General features: G+C 42.2%; 1 protein-coding gene across 1 annotated transcript in view; it reads right to left on the reverse strand.

Annotated features, from left to right (window-relative positions):
- B3GAT2 (beta-1,3-glucuronyltransferase 2) overlaps window positions 1-25,680 on the reverse strand; it is a 242,474-nt gene that overhangs the window by 94,760 nt on the left and 122,034 nt on the right. The window contains exon 4 of the mRNA XM_088665847.1: window positions 1,894-1,946. Coding sequence (XP_088521973.1) covers window positions 1,894-1,946 — 53 coding nt within the window. The remainder of the gene's footprint in view (window positions 1-1,893; window positions 1,947-25,680) is intronic.

Below are 25,680 nucleotides of genomic sequence, written 5' to 3' on the forward strand. Positions count from 1 at the left end.
ATCATACTATTTATTTGACCAATCTTGGCTATAGGTTTTCCATACAAGGGCTATTACATCTCTGTGGCAGGGACAAAGACAGAGTCCTCTTCAATCAACAGGTGTGGTATCCCATGAAAGCTGGTGCATAGATTGCACTAAATTGTTCCAAACAGTAGAACTGACTAAAGTGTAGACACAATTACAAATACACAGCACCACAGACCCAGATCCTGATCCCAAGTACATGATATTATAATTCTGCAACTTTCTGGATGTCCAAAGCACTTTTAAGATGGCGACTGTTCAAACTACTTGGTTTCAATTGGTGCAGTTGCACCAATCTGAACCTGGAGCAAGCTAGCACATGACATTATTGTCATGGAAGGGAAGGGAGTCAGAGAGAAAGGAACGAAGAGAGCAATTGTCTTGGATTCAGATCCCTGAGACGACTTGGGCAAGTTAACATCTCACAGGGTTTGTTATGTAATAAAATGGGATAACCCCTTGTGTGTTGCCTTGTGTTCCTATGTGGAAGGTGCAAATATGGCAAATAAAAACATGCAGCTGTGAAATGGTAACTGCTGAAACAAAAGGCATTTTGCACCCCAGGGTTCCAGAGTGTTGTTTCTAACTTTCAGTTGTCCTGTGGAGAAAGAGTGTTAGCAAAGCAGATCTGATGTTCAGCTGAACTTTTGAATAGTCACAAGCATCGCCACTGTGTTGTAGATTAGCCTCATGCATTTTAATGAACAACCTTTCCTTCCCCTAAGCTGGGCAGTATTCGGTCATCAGCAAGGGGAAAGGGCAAAGATGACAACCACTGCATCCCTTTTTGTTTAGGCACATACTGTATATTACTGCTCAAATGAATGCTCATTAGCAACTAAGAGCCCTTTTGATGATTCTTGACATCAGCATAGCTGTTTCTGTAAACATGTAAATTTCCCTATACATATGTATTATGCTATTCAAAGGTTTGCTTTGTCAAGGCAGACAGATTAGTTAACAAAAGTGCATATCACCATATGAAGTCAGAATAACACAAACTTTCCATACCAACTTTCAAGCTTTCTTTCAATGCAATTCAAAAGCAACATATTTTTTTAAAAAACAAACAAACCTCAGACAATACCCCTGTACAACTGAGTTTGCTTAACGATGAAGCTCAGTACATATGGCTGAATCAGAGACTTCTGCTTGATACTGATATAGGTCACACTGAGACCATGGCTACATGTTATTTCTTGCCCCTGGGGGGCAGCAGACTATTACTGTTAAGGGGAGCTTCATGCTGATAAAGTAGGGGGTGGAACCAAAGAGCTTTTTAGAATTTCTGTTCTATGTGTGCACATAATTTGCCTGCTATGTGTTCAGTACTCCTATAAATAATCAGGAAAGTCACCAGGGGCTAGCAAAAATTACTCTCCAAAATGTATGTCAATGCTAGTAGGATCAACCTTCTTAACAGGATTTGTTTTCTTGATGGCCTATGTGTAAATGTTCAGATTACTGTAAAACAAATGTCCAAACCCTGGTTATTCCTCATATGGTAGTAAGGAGGGAAGTGTGCCCTTAAATTGAGATCCAGTCTATAGCTTATGAGCTTGCAATTTCATTCTGCAATTACAGCCAATGTGATGTAGTGGATGACAAACAACAAAATGGCATAATTTGCAGCCCTGTGTGATATAGATGTGGCTGGAATATACCATTCTAAAATGCAAATGGGGAATGAAATGTTTGAGTTTAAAGGATTCCCTATTTATAGGAATCTAGTATGCAAGAGGAGGTTGGTTTTTGTTTTTGTTTTACTTTGTGGGATACCACAAAGTCCTGCTGTGCAACAGGGATATTTGTCTATTGCTGTATCCAATAGCTGTTGGATCTAAACATTCTGGATGTAAGACTCACCTCTTTCTCGGAGGTCTGGGGCAACTCATTCAGTTTCAGCCTCAGCAACCCATCTGTAAAATGGAAACAACAAGTTTTCATGTAACTACGTCCTTTAAATTTGGTCAGACCCAGATTATCTATGAACTCGACACTGGCCACCTCTGCAGTTTTTCTTCCTCCTGTATCTTTCTAAGTATATGCTATTTTTTATTTTATTTTTAAAAAACTGTATTCAATGCAAACATTTTTCACACCAAATGCTCCAAAATGCATCTATGTTAAAACAGAATCCTCCCACATATCAATTCTTTGTCTGTCTGTAGTCCCGTATTAGGATCTACCGTAATGCAAAGCATGTTTGCCAATTTTGTAGTAACAGCTACCATCTATCTATTTATCTTGCACTCCATGTACTAAGACACTAGCACTTGAACTGGCATGTTTATCTTCTTTGCCAAATGTTTTTCAGTTTTGATAGGAGGACATTAGTGGTGCAATAGTGGAACAGGAGTGCAGGTGGTGGTGCAGCTCTGAGGCTTTCCTTCTTCCTCAGAGCAGGAGTGATGATGTCATCAGCTGCTGGAGTAATTGTGGGCAGGTGAATGAGGTGATAATGAGGCTTTCAAGTTTCAGTGTTGCTTGTGACAAATTAGCATGGAGGAAGCCAGAGAATGAAGAAAGAATCTAACAGACTTCTTTCATGGAGTTCCTGTTTCATGCTATCGGTTTAAAGGGTAACATCCCTTTGCAAATTTGTCTCCATTTCTAATTACAAGCTAAAGGTTGGATTTCAGCTGGCTCAAGATCTGTGCAAGATGTCAACATTTCTAATTAACACCTTTCTGCAAGATGTCTACATTTCTAATCAAAAGCTAAATGTTGCATTTCAGCCAGCTGAATTTCTTTTTTATAAAGCTCAAGGTATTTTATAAATAGAATCTATGTAATCAGCAGCAGCACTGAGTGCAGTAGAGCTTACTCCCAGGTACATAGAATACATAGAATTGCAGTCATGGTTGTTTAGGGATGTGAAGCCAAAGCCAAAGTCTCCCCAGGATTCCACTATACCACTCTTTGCATGCTCATTTTTTCTGTTATTGTCAGCTAAACCTAATAAACTGGATGTTACATTATATACTGCTGTTCTTTGGTGTGTGTATACATATGTATCAAAATAGATGGCCTCATTTTTGGACTTGACTTGTTGCGCAAGGCTATGGGGGCTACCATGATGAGCTCCTGCACTTTGATATTTGACACTACACCAGAAGAAATTGTCATATCACGAAAGGCGGCTCACTGTTGGTCCAGTGATGTGGATATATCTCTTTAAGAGGCACCAACTGATGTGGAATGAAAATTCATTGATGAAAGGAAGTGGCAGGGAAGAGTTGTGAGCTGGGGCAGGACAGCAAAGGCAGCTAGGGGCAAAGGAAATGCTCTGGGAAATAGGAGCAACTTATGTTGGCATTCACAGAATCATAGATTTGTAGAGTTGGAAGGGATCTTGAGGGTCATCTAGTCCAACCCGCTGAAATGCAGGAATCTTTTTCCCAATGTTGGGCTCAACCCACGACCCTGAGATTAAGAGTCTCATGTTCTCCCAACTGAGCTATCCCAGGTTCAGCTAGGTTTTACTCAGCAGAGACCCACTGAAACTAACAAGTGTGACAAAGTTAGGTACATTTATTTCAATGGGTGTACTCTGCATAAAACTTGGTTGAATATCACCCTTCATATAGAGGCCCACTAGGCAGGCTTGCTTTGAACATCACAAATCTTTGTTCTAGCAAGGACACTCTGACAACTGTCTTCACTGATGAATGCAAGAACATCACAAGTTGGTCATAACGTTGCATCTGACCATGAGAATCAAGATATGTAATAGAGAATTTCATTTGGGTCTGTTTGTTCTGTAAACCAGCAAACACACAACTCACTGACATTAATGGGAGATCATAGAAGGAAAAGAAGAATTTACAAATTAACATTTGTGGTGCAGATCTGAAAGGACAATTTTGCCCCAAGCTTGATGAAAATATCGAGTTGTGTGAATCACCGCCTGTCAACCATTTGGTTAGTCTCTTAATGCCAATTCAAGATCTCAGAGAAGACAGAAGTAAGTCTGCAAATTTGGTAATGGCCTAATATTTGGAAATTGAGCAATTGGTATTCTAATAGTCGGTAGTCTAAAAAAAGCAGAAAGGGAAGCTTGGGTGCTTGTTGGCATGCAGGCTAGGAGAGGTCTATGTGATTGCTCACATCAATCTCCAGCCTGGAAAGTAAACAGCGATAGGAATCTTCCCCAAGGTACAACTGGAAAACAAGGAGATCATTCAAAAATACAAATTGCTGTTCAGTTTACATGTGACAGCCTTCCGGTTAGGAAGATTTCGTGACTAATTTAGGAGAAGAGGAAGGAACAAAGCAGAAAGGTTGTGCATTCCTCCAAAAAACAAAAAAAAAGAAGGAGCAAAGTTTGTTGTTAAAGCAAAAACCACGTGTCCAGATGAAGTATGCTCTAACCTGCAAAAACTCACGCCACAGTTGCAGTTAAATGCTAATTTGCCTGGTTCCCACCCCGCACAAAATCAAGGTCTGGTTTCGCACAAAAGTGCGGACTCTCAAAGAGGAAATCACATCCACTTTCTTCCTTTCTTCCTGGTTTTTTCTGCTGCTGCACCATCCTCCACTAAACTAAACCTTAGCATTGCCCAAACCCAGGCTTATTATATTATGTCCTCCCTAGACGAACCACAAGCTTGTTACAATTTATGGTTAGTCTCAGGAGAGCTTACTCTCGAGTCTGGGTTTGGATGGCACCAGGGGCGTAGCCAGGATCAAAACTAGGGGGGGGCAAGCCATGGTCATTCAGGGGCGGGGCCACAAAGTGGGAACGTGGGCGGGGCTACAGGGCCAGCTGGCCTGACGACATTGTGGCGGCGGCGGCGGCAGCGGCCACGTTGTGCTTCTGGGGCTGGCAACGGCGGCGGCTACCCTGCTTGGCTGGAGAGGACGGGAGGGTCGGGCAGGCGAGAGGGGGTGACAGGGTGGGCGAGGGCGAGGCAAGGCACGGCCGCAGTCACGACGGCTCCGAGGCGTTGCTGCATATCAGCATAATATTTCAACCATGTTGTAGGTTCAAGCCCCACCTTAGGAAAAAAATCCTGCATTGCAGGGGGTTGGACTAGATGACCCTTGTGGTCATTTCCGACTACAATTCTATGATTCTATTGATATATTGCCATAGCATATGCATCATTCTGCTTTCTTGAATTGCCCTAGGCATAGCAGCCATCTCCTAGAGGCCTAGGTGCCTCCCCCCCCAAAAAAAATTACTGGTAAATACTGTATTTTAAAGAGTCACCCCCCCATGTTGATGGGCTTTCTATGTGGGGCTTATCTGCCCCCCCCGTATTTTATTAAGAATGGAAGAGGGAGGGAAGGAAGGAAGAAATAGAGAGAGGGATAACTCATATTTGTGGGTGCCTCTGGGTGATGCTGTGATGCTGGAACTCTGCAGTAAGAGGACGGGAGGGTCGGGCAGGCGAGAGGGGGTGGCAGGGCGGGTGAGGGCGAGGGAAGGCACAGCCGCAGTCACGACAGCTCCGAGGCGTTGCTGCATATCAGCATAATATTTCAACCATGTTGTGGGTTCAAGCCCCACCTTGGGAAAATCCTGCATTGCAGGGGGTTGGACTAGATGACCCTTGTGGTCCCTTCCGACTACAATTCTATGATTCCATTGATATATTACCATAGCATATGCATCATTCTGCTTTCTTGAATTGTCCTACTCCTAGGCATAGCAGCCAAATCCTAGAGGCCTAGGTGCCTCCCCCCTCCAATTACTGGTAAATACCGTATTTGAAAGAGTCACCCCCCCATTTTGATGGGATTTCTATGTGGGGGCTTATCTGCCCCCCCCCAGTATTTTATTAAGGATGGAAGAGGGAGGGAGGGAAGGAATAATAGAGAGAGGGATACCTCATATTTGTGGGTGCCTCTGGGTGATGCTGTGAAGCTGGAACTCTGCAGCAAGAGGACGGGAGGGTCGGGCATGGGAGAGGGGGTGGCAGGGCGGGCAAGGGCAAGGCAAGACAGGGCCGCAGTCATGACGGCTCCGAGGCGTTGCTGCATATCAGCATAATATTTCAACCATGTTGTGGGTTCAAGCTCCACATTGGGGAAAAATTCCTGCATTGCAGGGGGTTGGACTAGATGACCCTTGTGGTCCCTTCCGACTACAATTCCATGATTCTATTGATATATTACCATAGCATATGCATCATTCTGCTTTCTTGAATTGTCCTAGGCATAGCAGCCAACTCCTAGAGGCCTAGGTGCCTCCCCCCCAAAAAAAAATTACTGGTAAATACTGTATTTTAAAGAGTCATCCCCCCCATGTTGATGGGCTTTCTACGTTGGGCTTATCTGCCCCCCCCCCAGTATTTTATTGAGGATGGAAGAGGGAGGAAAGGAAGGAAGAAATAGAGAGAGGGATAACTCACATTTGTGGGTGCCTCTGGGTGACGCTGTGATGCTAGAACTCTGCAGCAACAGGAGCCTTGTAAGCAGCTTTCTCTCTGCTTGATTTACAGCAGGCACGTCCAACAGGTAGATTGTGATCTACCAGTAGATCACTGGATGTCTGTGGTAGATCACTGCTAGATCACTGGCACCCCTAAAAAAAGCTCACCCAAAATTTTCCTCCTCCCTAAAAAAAGCTGAACTATGACCTGAAGCCCTAAACAAAAATGGGCCTCCCTCCCTCCTAAAAGAAGCTCAACAAGTTTGACCTAAACCCCCTTCCTTAAAAAAACTCAACAGCTTTGACCTGAACCACCCAAAAGGGGGTAGATCACTCCCAGTTTTTAACTCTGTGAGTAGATCAGAGTCTCTTGGGAGGTGGCCACCCCTGATTTACAGTATACAGATGCAGGAGGAGGGGCAGACTGGAACACCACTGCTTTTTTTTTTAGAAAAAATCTTTATTGTTTATTAAAATTTCAAAGAAGTACAAAAAAGGACACTCAGATTCTCAAGTTATGTTAAACAGAATTTTGAATTGTTCTAAAGTGTGCATTTTTTACATGTATTTCCTTTTTTGTACTTCTTGGAACACCACTGCTTTTTATAAACATCACTGTGTCTATCAAAGCTACAGCCCCCCCCTTCTTATTCACTTCCTTTTAGCCTTGCAGGGCCACCTTAGTCAAATTGAATCCTCTGCACCCTCATTAAATCGCCAATAGAACTGTTAATGCGATCCCTGAATGCCCATTAACAACTCCCACTGAATAACAATAGGGTGAATAGGGTGGACCTTGCCTGAAGGGATATTCTGCTCCATTGTCTTAACTGCTTAAGTACCAGTAGCCACTTTGCTTTATTTATTTGATGTGTTTTTGTTACAGCTGTGTTCCCCCCCCCCCCCGCCCCCAGCAAGTGGAGAGCTGCTCTTGCTAAAGCAAAGTCCTTTCCACTTCAGTTTTTGGAGGGGCAAAGTGCTGGTTATGGTCTGTAAAATACAATAATTTTTTGCTTCTAGGGGGGGCAGCTGCCCCCTCCTGCCCCCCCTGTCTACACCCATGGATGGCACACTAAGCCAAATTTGGCTCAGTAAAGCATGGCAGCAAAAGAGGACCAAGGAGGAACAAAGCAGCTGTGTGTTCATCTCTTAGAACTCAGATTTCTGCTAAGCTAAGGCTTAGTGCAACATGCAAGGCAGGCCATGGCTTTTGTTACCAGAGCCTAATGGAAATCCTCTTCTAGAAATCATTTGTAGAGATTTGCTGCTAAGTAAAACACATTTCAAGTAGTGCTGCTACAAAACTACAGATTCTCTTCCTTCTGCTACCTATTTTTGTTACGTCACTTGATACTTCATATTATTACATTTATATCCTGCCTGTCCTCCAAGGAATACAAGGTTCTCCCCCATTTTATCATTATAACAATCCTGTGCTAAACTGAGGAACAGTGGCTGAAAATGCTAATTCCTATATTCCAGAAATTTGTGCATTGAGTTATTTATTTATCACATAAACTGTGTTCTTTTACTATTTATACATGTAATGCATCGGCACTTTCCTCTTCCTCTGGGGAGCTCTGAGAAACTTGGGTGGAGCTTCCCAGGCACTGTTCAGAAGAAGAACTCCTTAGCTTTATGAGGTGGCAACCCTGAGGTGGTGCCCAACCAATGCATCCCATCAGTGCAAGGATTTCTACTTGTGAACAGGGCTTTCCCCCTCTCCTCTCCCCAAATCTGCTCCAGAGACTTAAGGGAATCCCTAGAATGGATTTAGGGGGGAGGGGGAGGAAAGTGGGGGTGTCCCTTGGATTGATGGGAGACATTACTCAGTACTACTTTGGATATAACTATAAGCTTTGAATATTAAGGACTAACAGTTCCAGAACAGGAATGTGGCAGAATAAATGAGTCATGCCTACCAGAAAATGGCTTGAAATCCATCGTGTTTTTGCTTAATGACATGCAAATCATTTTTCAAATTAGCTCATTAGCTTCCCTCAATGCTGATAAGGTTGTTCACCAGGCTAGATTTCCATAAAATCCAGTTTTAGAGTTGCTTCTGTTCTTTGCCCCAGGGAAAGGTAAATTGTGGTTTGAAAGGTATATACCTAATCCAAACCAGGTACTGACTCTTCAATCTCACTCCATTTCTTTTCCTTTAGTCTCTTTTGCATCTACACACACACACACACACACACACACACAGAGGTATTTGCCGTATCAGGTGTCGGTAGCCTGTCCTTATAATGGCCGCAAGCCACTCCTTACCTGGCAATATATAGGCATAATTCCTTTACCTTTCCAAGTGTGTCCTTATGAGTCTAGGTTATCCTACTCTTTTCTGAAATCATTCTGGCAATATGGTGCTGTGAGCTGAATTCAGCTTTCCAGGTGCAGTCAGAACAGATTTATAGCATGCAATTGTCACCACCTTGCTTTTCAATGTGATACTTTCACAGCTTCTTTCATTGCCTTTCCCCCACTCTCCCTTGGCATACATTCTTGCCAATGCACTGCTAAGATGAGCAATTTTACCTTCTACATTTTTAATCATTGCCACTTTCCATCTTTAGTTGTCTGGTTAACTATGGTGTGTTTTAATGTGTATGGGTATTACTGAAGCGAACAGCAGAGAGGGACATGAGCCTCCCCCAAACCAGGGGCTATTGCATCTTAGTCCAGCTAATGTCCCTGATTTAGGGCTAAGTAATCTGCGGGAGGCAGTGGAAGACAGGAGTGCCTGGCGTGCTATGGTCCATGGGGTCACGAAGAGTCGGACACGACTAAATGACTAAACAACAACAAAATGTTAGAAATTTCCTATATGGAAAACACCATGAAGTACCAAGAAGTGGCATGCAAGGTGCACATAGATCATCACACAAGCTTGTGTTTTTGTGTTCTCATGCAGGGAAGCTATAGCCAATTTTAATGAAACAGATGCATATGTAGAATTCAGAATTAGTTTAAGCTGGAATTGGTGTAAGCCTGGCTGCTTGGCTTAAGGAAGGAAGGAAGGTAGGTTGGTTTTAAGGGATATCATTTCTCCACCAGATTTTGTTTCTAAGAGGGAATCTGGGTCTTGAAAAGTCAGAGTTGACAAAGCTACAGCTCCTTATATCTTCTTAGACTGCTTTTCTGCTCTTGCTAAACAACACACCATTTAGTCACATCATGTTAATTAACTACCTACCTCAGACTAGATTACCAAATGTTAGCAAAACAACAACAAAAATGTCAGCATACTGAAAAGCAGTAGTATTTGCACACATGCACGCACAGCCACAAAACACAAAAGGAAGGAAATCCCATTAGAAGGACCTCATTTTTGAGTTAACGATGTAGAAAAAGTATTAAAACAACAAGGCTGCACAGGTCAATGTTTTGGGCAGCCAGCAGGAAAGATCCAATTGAATGAAATATTATTATTAAATGGTAGAAGATATTTACAAGAGATTAGTGAAGATGTAATTAAGAGATGAGGAACATGTATTTGACCCCGGTTGCCTTCATGGTTTGAACATTGGGAAGATTGAATGGTCTCCACTCTCCACATGTAAACCAGAGCAAAGTGGATACAGTACTAACGACAGGAAGATAAAAGATCAAGTGAAGTACCAAATATAAGGTATAAAACTTAGATTTAAAAAGCAAGTTGTGGAATGATTAACTTGCACAAGGATGGAGAAGTGGTGATTAAGACCACATGAAAAGCTGATACTTGCAACCTAGGTAGGCTATAAAGCCCTGGAGAAAAGTGGGTGCTTTATATGAGCAGTTCCCTTTATGTTTTCAGGTAGAATTGTGATGTCGTTTAGAATGATGAATACAATTCTAAGGTGTTTTAGTTAAGGTACATGCTTGATTTCATCAAATAAGAAGGACATTTGTTAGAAAAAAAATACATTCCTGTGATTTGATGCGCATTAAATTTCTAGATACCAATATCAATGCTCATTGAAAAAGAAGAATATAAAACTTGCATGCTTTATAGTATCTGTGAATCTAGATTACTTCCTTCAGCAAAATGTTCAGAATGAAACATCACAGCTGGGGGAGGAGGTAAAGAAAACCAAATCGTCATGTTGATTTAAAGTAAACAAAAAAAAATGTTTAATAGGAAATGCATGAAAAAAGACTGGGGGGAAGGATTATAAATACACATAGTGGAATGGGTGAGAGAAAAATATGTAGGCTCCATTTTAAGATATGGTTATCCTTTCAGGCTTATGTTAATGTTTACTGCTGATCAAAATCTGTTGTTAAAGAAAGGAAGAAACAAAAAGGCTAGTTAGCTCAGAGCTCTTCATACTGAATTCACCTGGAGAAGAGAGAATAACAAAGGCTTGGTTACCTATGTCATCCCAAGGTGAGGGGGAGTGACATAGGCAAAGCCTTGCAGGACAGCTTACTCTATTGTTTTAACCCCTTTATGCCTTAATTAGATTCAAACATGCTGGCTATATGAGGCTGGTTACGCTACAGTGTACGCTACATACATCTCTGGAGCAAGAGAGAAAGCCAAGGAAAAGCAGCTCTTACACTGCTGGTATCTTACACTGGTATCATGGGAAGGGACCCCTTGATGCTTAGAATGTTGAGGATAAGCTCTACTTGGGGGCTCTGAATGCTGGCTCATTGGGTAGCAAAAGCATCTGACTTAAAGTTAATGGAGTTTTGGAGGTCAAAGTCTTGAGCATGTTCTCAACTGACAAAAGAATCAGTGTTCTTTTTAAACCCACATTTCGATTGCCAGCAAAGGATGAGATTTGTACTCTTTAACAGTTTGAGTGCTAAATAAATGTTATCCATTTTATGGAAGACATAAAGAGTAGGAGGCTGTGAAGTTCATTAATTATTTTAATCACAGGAGCCATTTAACTGGCAACGCTGTAAGATACAAGATGATGCATACTCAAGGACATTTTGTTGTAGCGTATGTAGAATTACATTAGCTCAGCCGACCAATGTTTTAAAAGCTTAAATTATATTGATTCCCCAGTTCTAAGAATATTCATCAACAATATAAACTACAACCAGGAAACTGAGAGCTCTATAAGACGATAGAAATCCGTGGAAGAAAGGATGATTTCCTATGATGTATTTGCGTCCTTGCACCCTGACACAGGTTTTCTCTGGCATCGTCTATTGAAGAAAATGGCTCCCAAGGTGTGATGGAGAGTTTTTGTGTCTTATACAGTCAGATCTGGCTCTGCCATGTGGCTGGGGGAAAGTGTGTTGTTGTTTTTTCCAAATAGCGCCATAAGGTGGGAAGAGATGAAGGCAGGAACTGTTATTTAAATACTTGACCCCATTGGGTGGTGGCATTGGGGCTGGGCTTCAGGTGGCCAAATATGTTAGTCCAGCACTGCCTATAATTCCCTGCATGTGCTTTGTGAACCCAGAACTGGAAGAGATCAATAGGACATCTCTAGGACCACTTCTGAGTTTAATCTATTCACAAATGAATCTACACAATTTTACAGTGCTGTGCCACATACAGAGAGGATGTGCAGCATAAAGGTGGATGTGCAGTTCTCAGAGGGCAAATAGCTTGAGCATCACTAAAGCAAACCAGCCAGTTTACTTACATGGGGCCAGAGGCATGCTTGGAAAAATGAAGATGGAGTGCTTCACAGCATGTGTGGGTGCCCAATATGCATGTTTCTTACATAGATTTGAGCCCCATTGTAGCACTCTAGCCACTGCATCACTCAGGACTGATTCCATGGCACTTGACCATAGGGCTATAGGTGGCCTAATTTCTTGTTTCGGAAGAACCTCTTACACAGCACTTCTGAGTGCCATGCAATTTTTTGTAAGGTTTTTTTTTTTGCCAGCATTTTGATTCCTGCTATCCAATGGGTTTGACTGATGAATGTTGCCACAGGGAGCAAGTAGGTAGATCAAGCCAATGCTATTTTAGAAATTGCCTATTCAGCTGCAGCCACCCAGGGGAATAAGAGCAAGCAGAACATTAAATGTTTCTTTTGAATGGAATATTTCACAGCACTGAAAGCTTCACTTTTGCCGGCCACTTGTTCAGACCAGGTTGAAAAAAGAAGAAGAATGGAAGGTCCGTTTGACGATATTATAATTACCCAAGGGACCCACAAACTGGCTGCATTCCTCAGACGGCTTACTCTGGAGTGATGCCATGTTCAGAGGGCTATTCTAGAAAAATTGCTTTTAGGATACTCTGAATTCTTTTTGCTATCCCTGTTCTTCACTTGCCAGGGTTCTCTTGCACCGCTTAAGGTTTTATTTCATATTATACCTTATATAGTTTTGTAGCATCTATAACTGCCCACATTAGTCTCCTCTCTAAAAATACATTGAATAATCTGGTCCTCAGCTAAGCACTTGGTGTTAATCTCAATTCGCCATGAAAATTAGCAGATTAGTCATATTCTCTTCCTGATTAATTGCACAAAAGAATATCCCTTCCAAATGTTGAATACAGATGCTTTGGAGCTTGCATGGCATTCCATTTTCTTCTGCTGCTTGAATTCCTTTTTCACATCCCTTACTGTCAGTTGCATTTCTTTTGCCAAAAATTATGTTTCTTTTTGTTCACATTTGGGCAAGATGTCCTTTTTTTGGAGGGAGCTTTCTTGTCTTTGCTAACTTCCTATATAAAAGGCAAGATTATTTGTTTCTGTTGACATTTTCCCCTTAAAAGATAATTTGGAATGAATGAAGCCTATATGATTTTTTTAAAATTGCCTCTCTAATATGCCCAGCCATCTGTTAAGAACAGCAACGCAGGCACTGGGAATAATTTGGGGACAAATGGATTTGTTTGAATCCTTGCAAACTTAAAAAATACAGAACCACGATGAGTAGGATTTTATTTAGTTGCACAATTATCAATAGATAGATTCAATTTACCCAAATAATATTTTTCTATCTCAGAGACAAGTAATTTTAGAAAGTATTGTACCACACTGCATTTGAAATAAAATGGTAATCACTGGAATCAACTGAGCCTGGCAGGCTGGCATAAATTTCCCCATAAGTCAGGGGTTAAAACAAGTTGCTGGCATAACCTAACCACTTTTTTTTGCACAGCTTTAAATTATATAATGCTTTTTTCATTACATAACCATGAACAGTTGTCCGTCTGTCCCCTTTAAATTCCAATGCTGATGACCCTGGATCTGCAAAACCCACCCACCTCCCAGTCCATTTAATCAGAGGTGTATGCATCTTCACTGGCAGGCCCAAACATTATTTCCCACTCTAAAACTATGTTATATCTGTCAAGGCATCATCAAAATGCCAAGAAAAAGCAAGTGGATCATGCATGAAAACCAGGACGATTGACTTGCTGCTGGAATTTTGTGAGCTGCGAGTTTCCTGTGTGTTTGAATTAGTGTGTTATGCCATGGCTCTGCTGCAGGCTTGTAGGGGGGAAATGATAGGCAATGTCTTTCACCTGATAATACATATTGTGAAACAGAGTGGATCTTGTGCTTGTTAAGAACAAACACTTTATGTATAGAATAAGAATCTGTGCAGCCTTCTCTCTCCATCTCTTTCTCTTGCGCGCGCGCGCACAGTGCTCCATAAGGTTAATAGCCCAATATTCCCCATTTTGCTTCTCAGTGAAGCAGTGCATTCTTGAGTGCTGATGCCAAGCATTCTTCTCTCTCCATGCTGAGAAATGAATCATTTGACATTTCAGCATGCTGATGTGAGAGGCATGGATACATTTTCCCTGTGGTTCTGCATCAAATGTTGGAAGCTGGATTGAACCTGTTGAGAGACGTAGGCAACCTGATTCCTAAGGTGCAGAGATAAAAGAGTCTCCAGAGAACTCGATCGTCTTGACTGCACATGTTTTGCTTTGTGACCTTTTCATAAATGGGAAAAAAGCAGCAGCTTATGCAGGCAGTACAGGATGCCATCTCCCCCCCCCCCCGGTGCCTCTGCCTCCACCCATCATCATTGGTGCACAACACCTGCTCCATCGAAAAGGTTTTAGGTGACCTTCACTTTGGATGGTATTTGGGCATGATAGGCTGGGGATTGTTCACAATTATCCCTGTATAAATGTTCACGAGCCTCTCGGGAAGATCAATAAGTGAAAGTAGAAATGATTCTTTACTTAATGTACCTCCTTCTCCAGAATCCTCACTGTTACAATACAGCAGCATACACGGTAGCTGAGAACGAAGGAACATTAACACATCTCATGTCCTAATCTTGATCTATATATGGTTGTCCTCTCAAGTGATTTTTAAGAACCCATTTAACTTAGGTTGCCAATAGCTTTGTGTGAAGGCCCTCGTATATATTTTACAAATGCGCAGGAAGGTTCCTCCACACAGCAACTCTTCTTCTCTCCTACTTCTACATTGTCCCCCTCTGTATACTTTTTCAGTCCATCTCCTATGAATTACAGCCAGAGAAAATGTAAAGCGTGTACACACTATAGATTGTAATGGGAATTAAACATGCATAACTCCACGTCATGAGCAGTGACCCAGCCACAGCTCTAAATGCACTGTGCTTTTCTTTTTAAAAAGCAACATCATATTCATGCCCAAGAATGCCAGTTGAATCTGGTTCCTCCTTTTCCAATCCCCAGTCCCTAGAATTAAAAGGCATTCATACTTGCTCTCTTTTTGAGTCAAATGAAACTTCTGACATCTATACACTGGTGTTGCAGAAGATGCTAATTTGCTACCACTCCATGGTTCATGCCAATCTGTGCTGTTTGCTACCAATTAAACCTCCCTTGCCCCAAACAGCTTTCACCTTTAACATGTTGGTTTTACTTAGCTTACAAGTTCAGACGCTTTCCTCAAATATAAGGCTTTGGCCCTGTGTTTTTGTTATTTATGCTGCAGGGAGGGAAATCCAAGAAGATTCGTTTGTATGCAAATAAGCATTATGGCCAATGCAGATTTCACATTCACAATTCAAAAGTGAATAAAGCAACAGCTGCCATTAGGGTGCTTTCATGTGGGAGTTTATTGTGGAATCAGTGCTGCTCACTGCCAAAACTTTTTCACAGCATCCACACAACATTGCTCTCATCAAAATGCCTCTTTCTTTCTTTCTTTTTGCATTTTAAGTACTTAATAAAAAATTTTTCTTACCTCCAAAAATCCTATATAAGTAAAAGTTAACCCACTATGCACCCATAGTCACCACTAGTGTGGAAGCACATTGTGTTTGTGAGAGAGATGTTCATCATGTTCATGGCAACATTTGGAGTTGGAAAGCGCATTCTTATCATGGAGCTAAATGGTAATGTCACTACTGCCATTGTTCCTGTTCCTTCAGACATTGCAGGGTTTAACCATTTTGATGCAGGAGCCATAAGTCTGTCCTGTTAATTGTCTGCAGGCAGTGAGAAAGAGCCAGTGGTCACTGTTGCCATTAGTGGCAAGCTGAGTAGCAACTCAGCTGGCCTCCATGGAGCAGTTGGGCATGATGACTGTGGCATTCACACAGGGCCCCTGGTCGTTTCATGGACTATTGACCCTGTGCCACCACTTCTCCGCTGCCACCAACCAGGATCCCCTGGTAAATCACCGAGTCTCAGTCAGGATTTAAGTTAAACAAATAATCAATAGTTTATTTCAAACAGCAACAAGCTTTAGGTATTAGATACACTGTTACATGTTATCCTCTCTATCTCAACCCTGTCTTTATCTCACTCTAACTCCTCTACCTCACCACCACCAACTTCCACACAGCAACCCTCACAACCACCAACCACCAACTCCCAACTGCCAACTCTAAAATGCCAAACTGCTCCCTTGGGCTCAGTCTTAAAGCCCATAAGCTCCACCTCCAGCTTCCTTTTGGTCAGCCTGTTAATCCTCCCCCCCCTGCTCAGTCTTAATTCCCCAGGAATGGGAAAACGCCATAATGACCAATTGGGGGGGTGTAGCAGGGGCCTACAACAGGGGGGGGACAGGTGGCAGGAAGTCCAATCTACAACCCGGCTAGGTCCAAAATATTTAATCCCCTTTTCACGTAAAGCAGGCCTATTGCTAAGACATATGCTTGCCAGCTTTGAGAGCCCAATAGCTTGAGGCAAGCATTCCTGCACAGGCCATCCCACGTTTCACTCAATAAACAGGGGGGCTCTAGCATCTGAGACCATAAGCTTTCCTGACACACACATAGTGTGGAAATCTACAAAGTGGTGGACATTGAAAAATAGGATATAGATTAGCACCTTGCAAAATCCATTAGGCGGAATGAATGATTGCCCTTCTTTTAACTTCCTTTCTTTGCTATGATGCTCAAGCTTTTATCTTAGTTAATTGCTGCTTGTATTTTAATGAGCAAGAAACAAGGGACAAAGTAAGTCCCTTCAACGAACTCCTCTGGTGTTCAAAGAAAATGTCCTTTTCCTAGATAGTTGATCTCTGCTTGCATTTTGTAAGCAGCAGAAGGATTGTGAAGTGGTATGTGACAGAATAAGGTTGCTTAATTAAATAGAGCAAATCTAATGTTTTAATGCTCGGTGGGATGAATGGTGCTATTTTACTAAACCCTCTTGCCATTTAGAAAATCCCCCTGGATTTTTCTCCCTTTTGAAGATATAGATTATAACATCACAGTACAATGCCTGGCTGTAATCTATCTTGTTAAACTCTAAAGGCAGGTTTGTTCCAATCTTTTTGGAAAGAAGAATTAAGCTGATTAAACTGGTGCCAGAGAGAGAGAGAGAGAGAGAGAGAGAGAGAGAGAGAGAGAGAGAGAGAGAGAGAGAGAGAGAGAGAGAACACAACACCAAACACAAGAAAGCAAAACAGAGACAAGAGGTAAAGTCTCAAACTGGTACTGAATTGAAATGCTGTTATCTATTCCTCCAGGCCTAGCACACATCACTAATGTTAGGTTATCCACATTCAGACATGGCAGAGCTGGACAATCAGTGCAAGCTGCTGAAAGGTACATTTCACCACCAAGACCAGGCATCCCCAAACTGTGGCCCTCCAGATGTTTTGGCCTACAACTCCCATGATCCCTAGCTAACAGGACCATGGGATGATGGGAATTGTAGTCTAAAACATCTGGAGGGCCAAAGTTTGGGGATGCCTGACCAAGACCATGCATGACTCTAGTGATACTAGCATATTCAACTTGCCCAGGTACAAACTGACATCCTCTTTCTATCTAAATGCAAAAACCTGGACATTGTACCTAAGGGTCTTAGAATTAAGAACCCTCTTCAATCAACTTATCCCACAGAATATGCCAGAAAACTATGCCACACTTTATCTAAGAAACTGCTGAAACATCTTATCGGCGTTCTGTATTCCAAACAGAAGTTAATAAAGGAGGAACTCTCTGCACTGGAGAACTCCATCAGGAATCACCCGGCCTGGCAGAAGTTCCACAAGGAAAAACAAACCATTTACCACTCTCAACTGGAGTTACTGAAGAACCAGAAAAATAAAAAACTCTGCAACCTTTCCAACCTACAGGCCACCAATCAAAACAAGATCAACAACATTGTCAATCTTTCACAGCAAACACTCAGCCCAGCTGAGGAATCCGTCCTTTCACGGGGACTATCATTCTGCCCTGCCAAATCCCAACACATGATTCAGTTCTGCGGGGACCTGGAAGCATTTTTCCGCCGTTTACGCCTGAAGGAGTATTTTCATCACACACAAGAACAAGACAAAGTAGAACAAACTACATCCCCACAACACAACACCTCTCAACTTACTGGGGAACAACCATCACCCTCTAAACGCATCAATGAACAGAACATTGACCACCAACTACCACCGAAAAGAAGTTACACAAAAAGGGACTCCACATGGACCCCTCCTGATGGACGCAATACCACACTAGATCTGTACATCGAATGCTTCCGCCACAGAATCCAAACGGATGTGACCAGAAAACACCATCGCTTACAACAAAATCTAAACCATGCTGAAAGGAGAGCCATAGAAAATCTCAGGAACAACCCAGACATTATAATTAAAGAGGCAGACAAGGGTGGAGCTGTCGTCATCATGAACAAAACTGATTACATCCAAGAGGCCCACAGACAACTTTCCAATACTGCCTTTTACATGAAATTGGACTCAGACCCCACACAAGCATACAAAAAAGAACTGAACAAGATTATTAAGGAGCTACCCCTACACATCCAAGAACAGATCCTCACAAACACACCAGCGGAACCTCGGCCAGGAACTTTCTATCTTCTACCCAAAATACACAAACCAGGAAACCCAGGACGCCCCATCATCTCAGGTATTGGCACCATTACAGTGGGTGTTTCCGGCTATATGGACTCTGTTCTGAAACCATATGCTATCAGTGCTCCCAGCTACGTACGTGACACCACAGATTTTCTGAGGAAAATACAATATTTGAACAATCTTCCTAACAATACTATACTAGCCACTATGGATGTGGAATCTCTATATACCAACATCCCACACAATGATGGTTTACAAGCCATAAGGAACACCATTTCAGATAAAACCACAGCGGACTTTGCTACCAAACTCTGCCACTTTGTCCTTACCCACAACCACTTCAAATTTGGTGATGACCTGTTCCTCCAGATCAGCGGCACAGCCATGGGCACCCGCATGGCCCCACAGTATGCCAACATCTTCATGGCAGATTTAGAACAACGTTTCCTTAACTCCTACCCACTCAAACCTCTCCTGTACCTGCGATACATTGACGATATTTTTATTATCTGGACACATGGACAACAGACCCTGGAAACCTTCCACCAGACATTCAATGACTTTCACCCCACCATCAACCTAACAATGAACCAATCTATGCAAGAAATACATTTTTTGGACACTACTATAAAAATACAGGATGGACGTATGGACACCACCTTATACAGAAAACCAACTGACCGACAAACATATCTACATGCTTCTAGCTACCATCCCAAACATACCAAACAATCCATCGTATACAGCCAGGCCTTACGTTACAACCGCATCTGTTCCAACTCTACAGACAGAGAATCTCACCTAAGAGATCTACAGCAAACCTTTTTAGAACTAAAATATCCACCTGATGAAGTTAAACAACAGATCAACAGAGCCAGACAGATACCTAGAGAGAACCTGCTGCAAGACAGACCCAAAAAAGAAAATAACAGAACACCACTAGTCATCACATACAGCTCCCAAGCTAAAACAGTACAACGCATCATCAGAGATCTACAGCCTCTCCTGGACAATGACAGCTCCCTTTCTCAAGCTCTGGGAGGAAGACCTTTCATTGCCTACAGACAGCCACCCAATCTTAAACAACTCCTCACCCACAATAATACAACCACCAGACTTAACATGGACACTGGTACCAGAGCCTGCAATAAACCCAGATGCCAACTTTGCTGCCACATACACCCAGACAACACCATTACTGGCCCCAACAACATCCAACATACCATCTCAGGACTATTTAATTGCTCATCCTCTAACATTGTGTATGCCATCAAATGCCAACAGTGCCCTTCAGCTCTCTATATTGGACAAACAGGCCAAACCCTACGCCAAAGGATAAATGGACATAAATCTGACATCAGGAACCAGAAGACAGAAAAACCAGTAGGAGAACACTTCAATCTCCCAGGACATTCTATACAAGATCTCAAAGTAGCTGTCTTACTACAAAAGAATTTCAGAAATAGACTGGAAAGAGAAGTTGCTGAATTGCAACTTATCACCAAGCTCAAAACCATGGAGGGACCTGGTTTGAACAGAGATATCGGGTTCTTATCTCATTATACATGATAAGCGATCTTCAGCCATCTCAACCCTTGCTTTTTCATGCAAAACCATTTGCAGTCGTTTGCGGTCATCAACAGCTATCAGTCAGTCAATCACCCATTTCCACCACCCTTCTGAGTGATCCCCCCTCCCCATCCCCACCCCTCCCCACCCCTTCTCTACATAAGTGCCTGGAAACTTCCATTTCACTGTATCTGAAGAAGTGTGCATGCACACGAAAGCTCATACCAAAATAAAAACTTAGTTGGTCTTTAAGGTGCTACTGAAGGAATTTTTTTATTTAGCATATTCATGAATACCCCTAAGCTCAGAACCTAAGTAAACCCCTCCATAAATGGTTGAACACCACTGGTCTGAGCCAAGGAACCACCCACAAACAGCACTTGTCTGAATTGAACTTCAGCTTAATAACTCTCTTCCAGTCAATTACTGAAATCAGACACCCACTATCACACCTGATGAAGATGAAAAGGAAAAATAAAGTTGTGTGTCATTTGCACATTGTTGATAATATGCTGTAGAACTGCAGATGGCCCCACTCAGTGGTTTCCCAGTACCTACATTGGCTCCCAGTACGTTTCCGAGCACAATTCAAAGTGTTGGTGCTGACCTTTAAAGCCCTAAACGGCCTCGGTCCAGTATACCTGAAGGAGCGTCTCCTCCCCCATCGTTCTGCCCGGACACTGAGATCCAGCGCAGAGGGCCTTCTGGCGGTTCCCTCGCTACGAGAAGCCAAGTTACAGGGAACCAGGCAGAGGGCCTTCTCGGTAGTGGCACCCACCCTGTGGAATGCCCTTCCACTAGAGGTCAAAGAGAACAACAATTACCAGACCTTTAGAAGGCATCTCAAGGCAGCCCTGTTTAGGGAAGCTTTTAATGTTTGATGGATTTCTGTATTTTAATATTTTGTTGGAAGCCGCCCAGAGTGGCTGGGGGAACCCGGCCAGATGGGCGGGGTATAAATAATAAATTATTATTATTATTATTCATGTACTGTACATATTAAATAGTATGGGGATGACGACTACCGAACCCGTAACATACATTCCATGAGATCAAATCTACTAGCACCATCTTCTGAGATGACCATCCAAGTAGGAGTGGAATCACTACAAAGCAGTGCTCCCCACTCCCATCTCAGAAGGATATCATGGTCAATGGGGTCAAAGGTCACTGGGAAGTCCAAGAGAACACAAGAAAGCCACACACCCTATCTCCCTTCTAACCATAGCTGCCAAGTCTCCTGTTTTTCGCGGGAAACCCCCGTATTTTAAACCGTTTCCCGCTGGCAGCCCGGATTGGGAAAAATCCTGTAAATCCCCTGGATTTCCTACCTGCCAGAGAGGCTCCATTTTGGGTCCTGGCGCCGCCCGATTTCCAGTGCCCATACATGGGTAGCGCAGCACTGGAAGTTGCTTCTACGCATGTCCGGACATGTGTAGAAGCGACTTCCGGTGCTGCGCCGCTGCTGATCTCACATTTTTCAGTGGGAGACTTGGCAGCTATGCTTCTAACATAGTTCATCTCCCACAGGGGCCAAGATGGTTTCAGTGCCAAAACCAGGCTGAAATCTAAATTGACATGGATCCAGAACATCAGTTTAGTCCATAGGAGACAACTCATGGGAGCTGAGGGGGCTTCACCCCCAATAAAAAAATTGAGGGGGTACCCCCGCAAAGTTCATGGACATTGCCATTCAAATGGTGTGCGTGCACCACATCATGTGATCAATTATGCAGAGCAGTGCTTCTGCACCCCCCATATTTTATTCATGTTGGCACCCCTGGTTTAATCCAAGAGGTATACATCTATAAATATATACTGTAGATGCATAGATATAGATATATTGCATCTGTATATAATAAATCAGTATATGAGAATGGTTGCCCTCTTTTGCCATGTTTTTGGTGTTGCCAAAAGTAGTCACTATGGGTGGCCCTGACTCAAGACATCATTCCTCACAGCACCTTACAATCAGCACTAGGCAAATGTTTGAGAATTATATTATTATACATGTAATACTCCATGTACTTATTGAAACTATGCTTGCTATTTGCCTCCCAAAGGCACAACCTATTTGGCATACCACCTTGTACATTTATTTAAAAACTAATAGCCCCTACAAAATTGTGATAGGAATATAATTTCTAGGCTATTCACTGCTTTCCTCTTCTAGTGAAATAGTTTAGTAACAAGTGGAAGGAGAAGGGTGAAAATGTGTTTAATTTGCATCAACTTGCAAGCTAAATACTCAGGCAGAAACTACTGAAGCGTTTTCCTCCCTATGAGTTAATTCCTTTGAAAGAATACTGAGGACCTTATCCTAAAATATCATTTTTAGTTACCCTATGCAATTCCATGCTGAGCCATTTGCTGAGCAAAAACATTATTTTCAATTGCATGGCTAATGAAATGTGCTTTAACATGACAGCAAATTGCCTTAGGATTTGAAAATTACATTGTCTACAGATTTCATTTGCGAGAAAAGGTCAAACATTTTTAAACTCATGGGAATATATCAACAACTGCTAGCATAATTGTTTCCACACTATGAATAAATCTGAACAAAAAATTGAGTAAAATGGGGAAAAGGTTTAGATTTAATTCTCTTTTAAATCCTTTGCTAATTACACATATTTTGTTCTGTATTCAGTTAAATTGACCCAGAATGTGTTATTCTTTCAGTGCTCCCTAACTAACAATAAGCAAGAAATGTCCTTTATTTTACTGCCAGTTCTTCAGGAGGAATTACTTTAAAATAAGAGCTGGGGTGCTGGTTTTTATTATAGCACTCTACTCAAATTCAAACCGAGTCTAATAACTATATTCCCACTCATGCTTGCTCTATAATAAACAGGGTGGACAGTGTCAATTTGAGGGCAGAAGTGAACATTCCAACATTAGACTGTAGGATCCTGTAGGATCTGTGACTTTGGAGAAGTTAGGCTGGAGATAAGTGAAAGAGGCCCACTTCAAAATGCAGGTGGAGCAGTGGCAGACCTTGGGGGTCTCAAATTTCAGGGGCACCCTGAACATAAATAAGTACATGGTGAGAAAAGGCTTTCTCAAACCTATTTTAAGATGCAGTCCTAAACACCCTCACTAGAAGGTAACTCCCAGTGAACTCAGTGGGACTTCTGTTGGAGTCAATATGCTTTGGACTGCACTATTAACAAAACGAAAGCTAAGCTCTGAACTCAAGTCTGTGTATTACCGTAGAGCAGCAGCATACTGTAATCATAAAAAGCCTTCAGTGCCAATGATTTGGGAAGAGGCGTGTCTGTGAGGCAGAGGCGTGTCACACAAGGAACTTTAGGGGGAGTAGGGAGGCAGCAGAAAAGAGGCAAATTCTATAGCATGGTCATCCACAGCTCCTAGCTCTGCCTCTGTAACAGTCATGGGTAGTTGAGCTTCTCTCAACCATGCAGGTTTGCAAAAAACCCAAAAAAGTGAAATTTCAAGAAACAAAATACTGGTAACCCCAGCCCACCCTACCTGCTTTGCATTCTTGTAAAATTAAGGCCTTGCCTGCCATGCTGTATCTAAAGCACTGAGAACAGGCTTATACTGTCAATGTTTGTTTGCTTTCACATGTGAAGGAAGTAATATTACTTTAAAGGATTGCAGGTGTGTTCTGAATAAAAGATGCCTCACCAGGAGGAGCCTAGGGATATTATGTGGATGTGCTAGGTGAGCATCTATGCTCTCTTGCTGCTTAGCAACATCAGTGGAAAGCTGGTCATTGTATGCCTCTAACCAGACAGGCCAAGGCCCTGAGCTTATGAACCACATGCAAAACCCAATAATAGTTCCCTCCACTTCCCAGAAGCTAGTGGCTGGTTTGTTATTATAGCATAATGCTAACATTGTTTTGCCTTTGGAGCTGGCAAGGAAAAGGCAGGCGCCAGTTTGGGGTGATAAATAGGGTCACAATTTTTATTGACTATTTGCAACCAACAGTTGTTCATCTGAGATCAGGGGATATGGATAGGGGCAAGTTTACCCTCTCTTTACTTTCGTCTGCTTGCCTGTCCATGCCCAATGCACCCTGTTCACCTTGGGTGTGAGGTTTTTGCCTATGGTGAAGCTCTGTGTGTGGACCTGCAATTAGCTAAATAGTCATTGGTGTCTCCAGCACTTGCCCATAATCAGATGGATGTACCCTATCCTACCATACCACACCACAGACTATGGGTGCACCGCCCAGGTACTTCTGGGGAAGACCCCCTGTTGTGTTAGTGCCTATCCTCACCAGCGAGCCGCCTTATCCTTCCTCCCTCCCCTTCCACCTTCTATGTCATGGCCATTGTTTTTTGCATCAACCATGAGCCATTTACATACTTATAAGGCAATATGCCCATTTGTTTTGCTTGTACATATCACACTAAACTGTGGTTGTGTGGGCAGTGCTACCATGACCGTGACGTGAATGCAAATTTCTCCATCAATGTTATCAATCTCTGCTGGATCATCTGAAAATGTTTAAGTATTCTTAACCCTACTAAAAGAGTAGTGTAATTCCCTACCATGACCGTGCTTTTTGACCATATATAATAGACATCAAGGAGGATGGTAAGGATCAAGAAGCAGCAGAAAAGCATCAGGTTGCCTGTCATTCAAAAATGCACTCATATTATTCCCTTTTCTTTTGAAATATATTTCCTGATTTATTGTAGAGCAGTAAAAATCTTACAAGCTGTTTTCAGTGCTATCTGGGATTTTCAATTGGTAGTAAAAAGGAATACTGAGAATAATCTTATAGAGCTGTATAAATACGTACAGGGCAGTCCATTTGAAAACAGATATGCAGGATAGCATAAATGCTACTGTTGTCTCATGCTAGCTTCATTTTACAATGTACTTGCAGTTTATAGACTGTATACAAATTGAATAATGCTAGTATTTCACTGATATATTCTGCATCTCTATCTGTTTCGCTTTCATGATCATCCACAGGGATCTCTCTGTGGACTCTTTATTAATATAATCACTAATAATAATAACAGAAGCAGAAGCATTTATACATCATCCAATAGATAGGCTCTCTGGGCTGCTTACAAAAACAACAGAATATCAAAATATAAATCGAAACCTTATATCAGAACATAAAATCCAGCATAAAAACCGAACAGTAGAGAATAACATCAATACAGAGAAACCTTCAATACAACAAGATTCACAACAGCATAAAATATTTAAAACAGATATTTAAAACTTCAGAAAGTGGGTTTTTTAAAAAGCTTTAAATTATTTGAAAAAGCTTGAGAAAATAAGGACTTCAGCTACATCTGTTGTCAAATGAGCCTCTCTAGGAAGGACATTCTACTACTAGGCTCTATCACCATTGAAAGGGTCCTTTCTCCAGTAACCACTCACTGCACCTCCTTTGGTGTAAGCATATAAAGAAGAGCTGCAATGTTGAGGTCCAGGTAGATTACATGTGGGCAGAGGCAATTCAGCCTCAGCAGAGGATGATTTAGGGCAGTGTGAGCGGTTCCACCTCACAGGGAGCTG

The sequence above is a fragment of the Zootoca vivipara genome, chromosome 3 (genome assembly GCF_965207765.1).
Source record: "Zootoca vivipara chromosome 3, rZooViv2.hap1.1, whole genome shotgun sequence".
Lineage (NCBI taxonomy): Eukaryota > Metazoa > Chordata > Lepidosauria > Squamata > Lacertidae > Zootoca > Zootoca vivipara.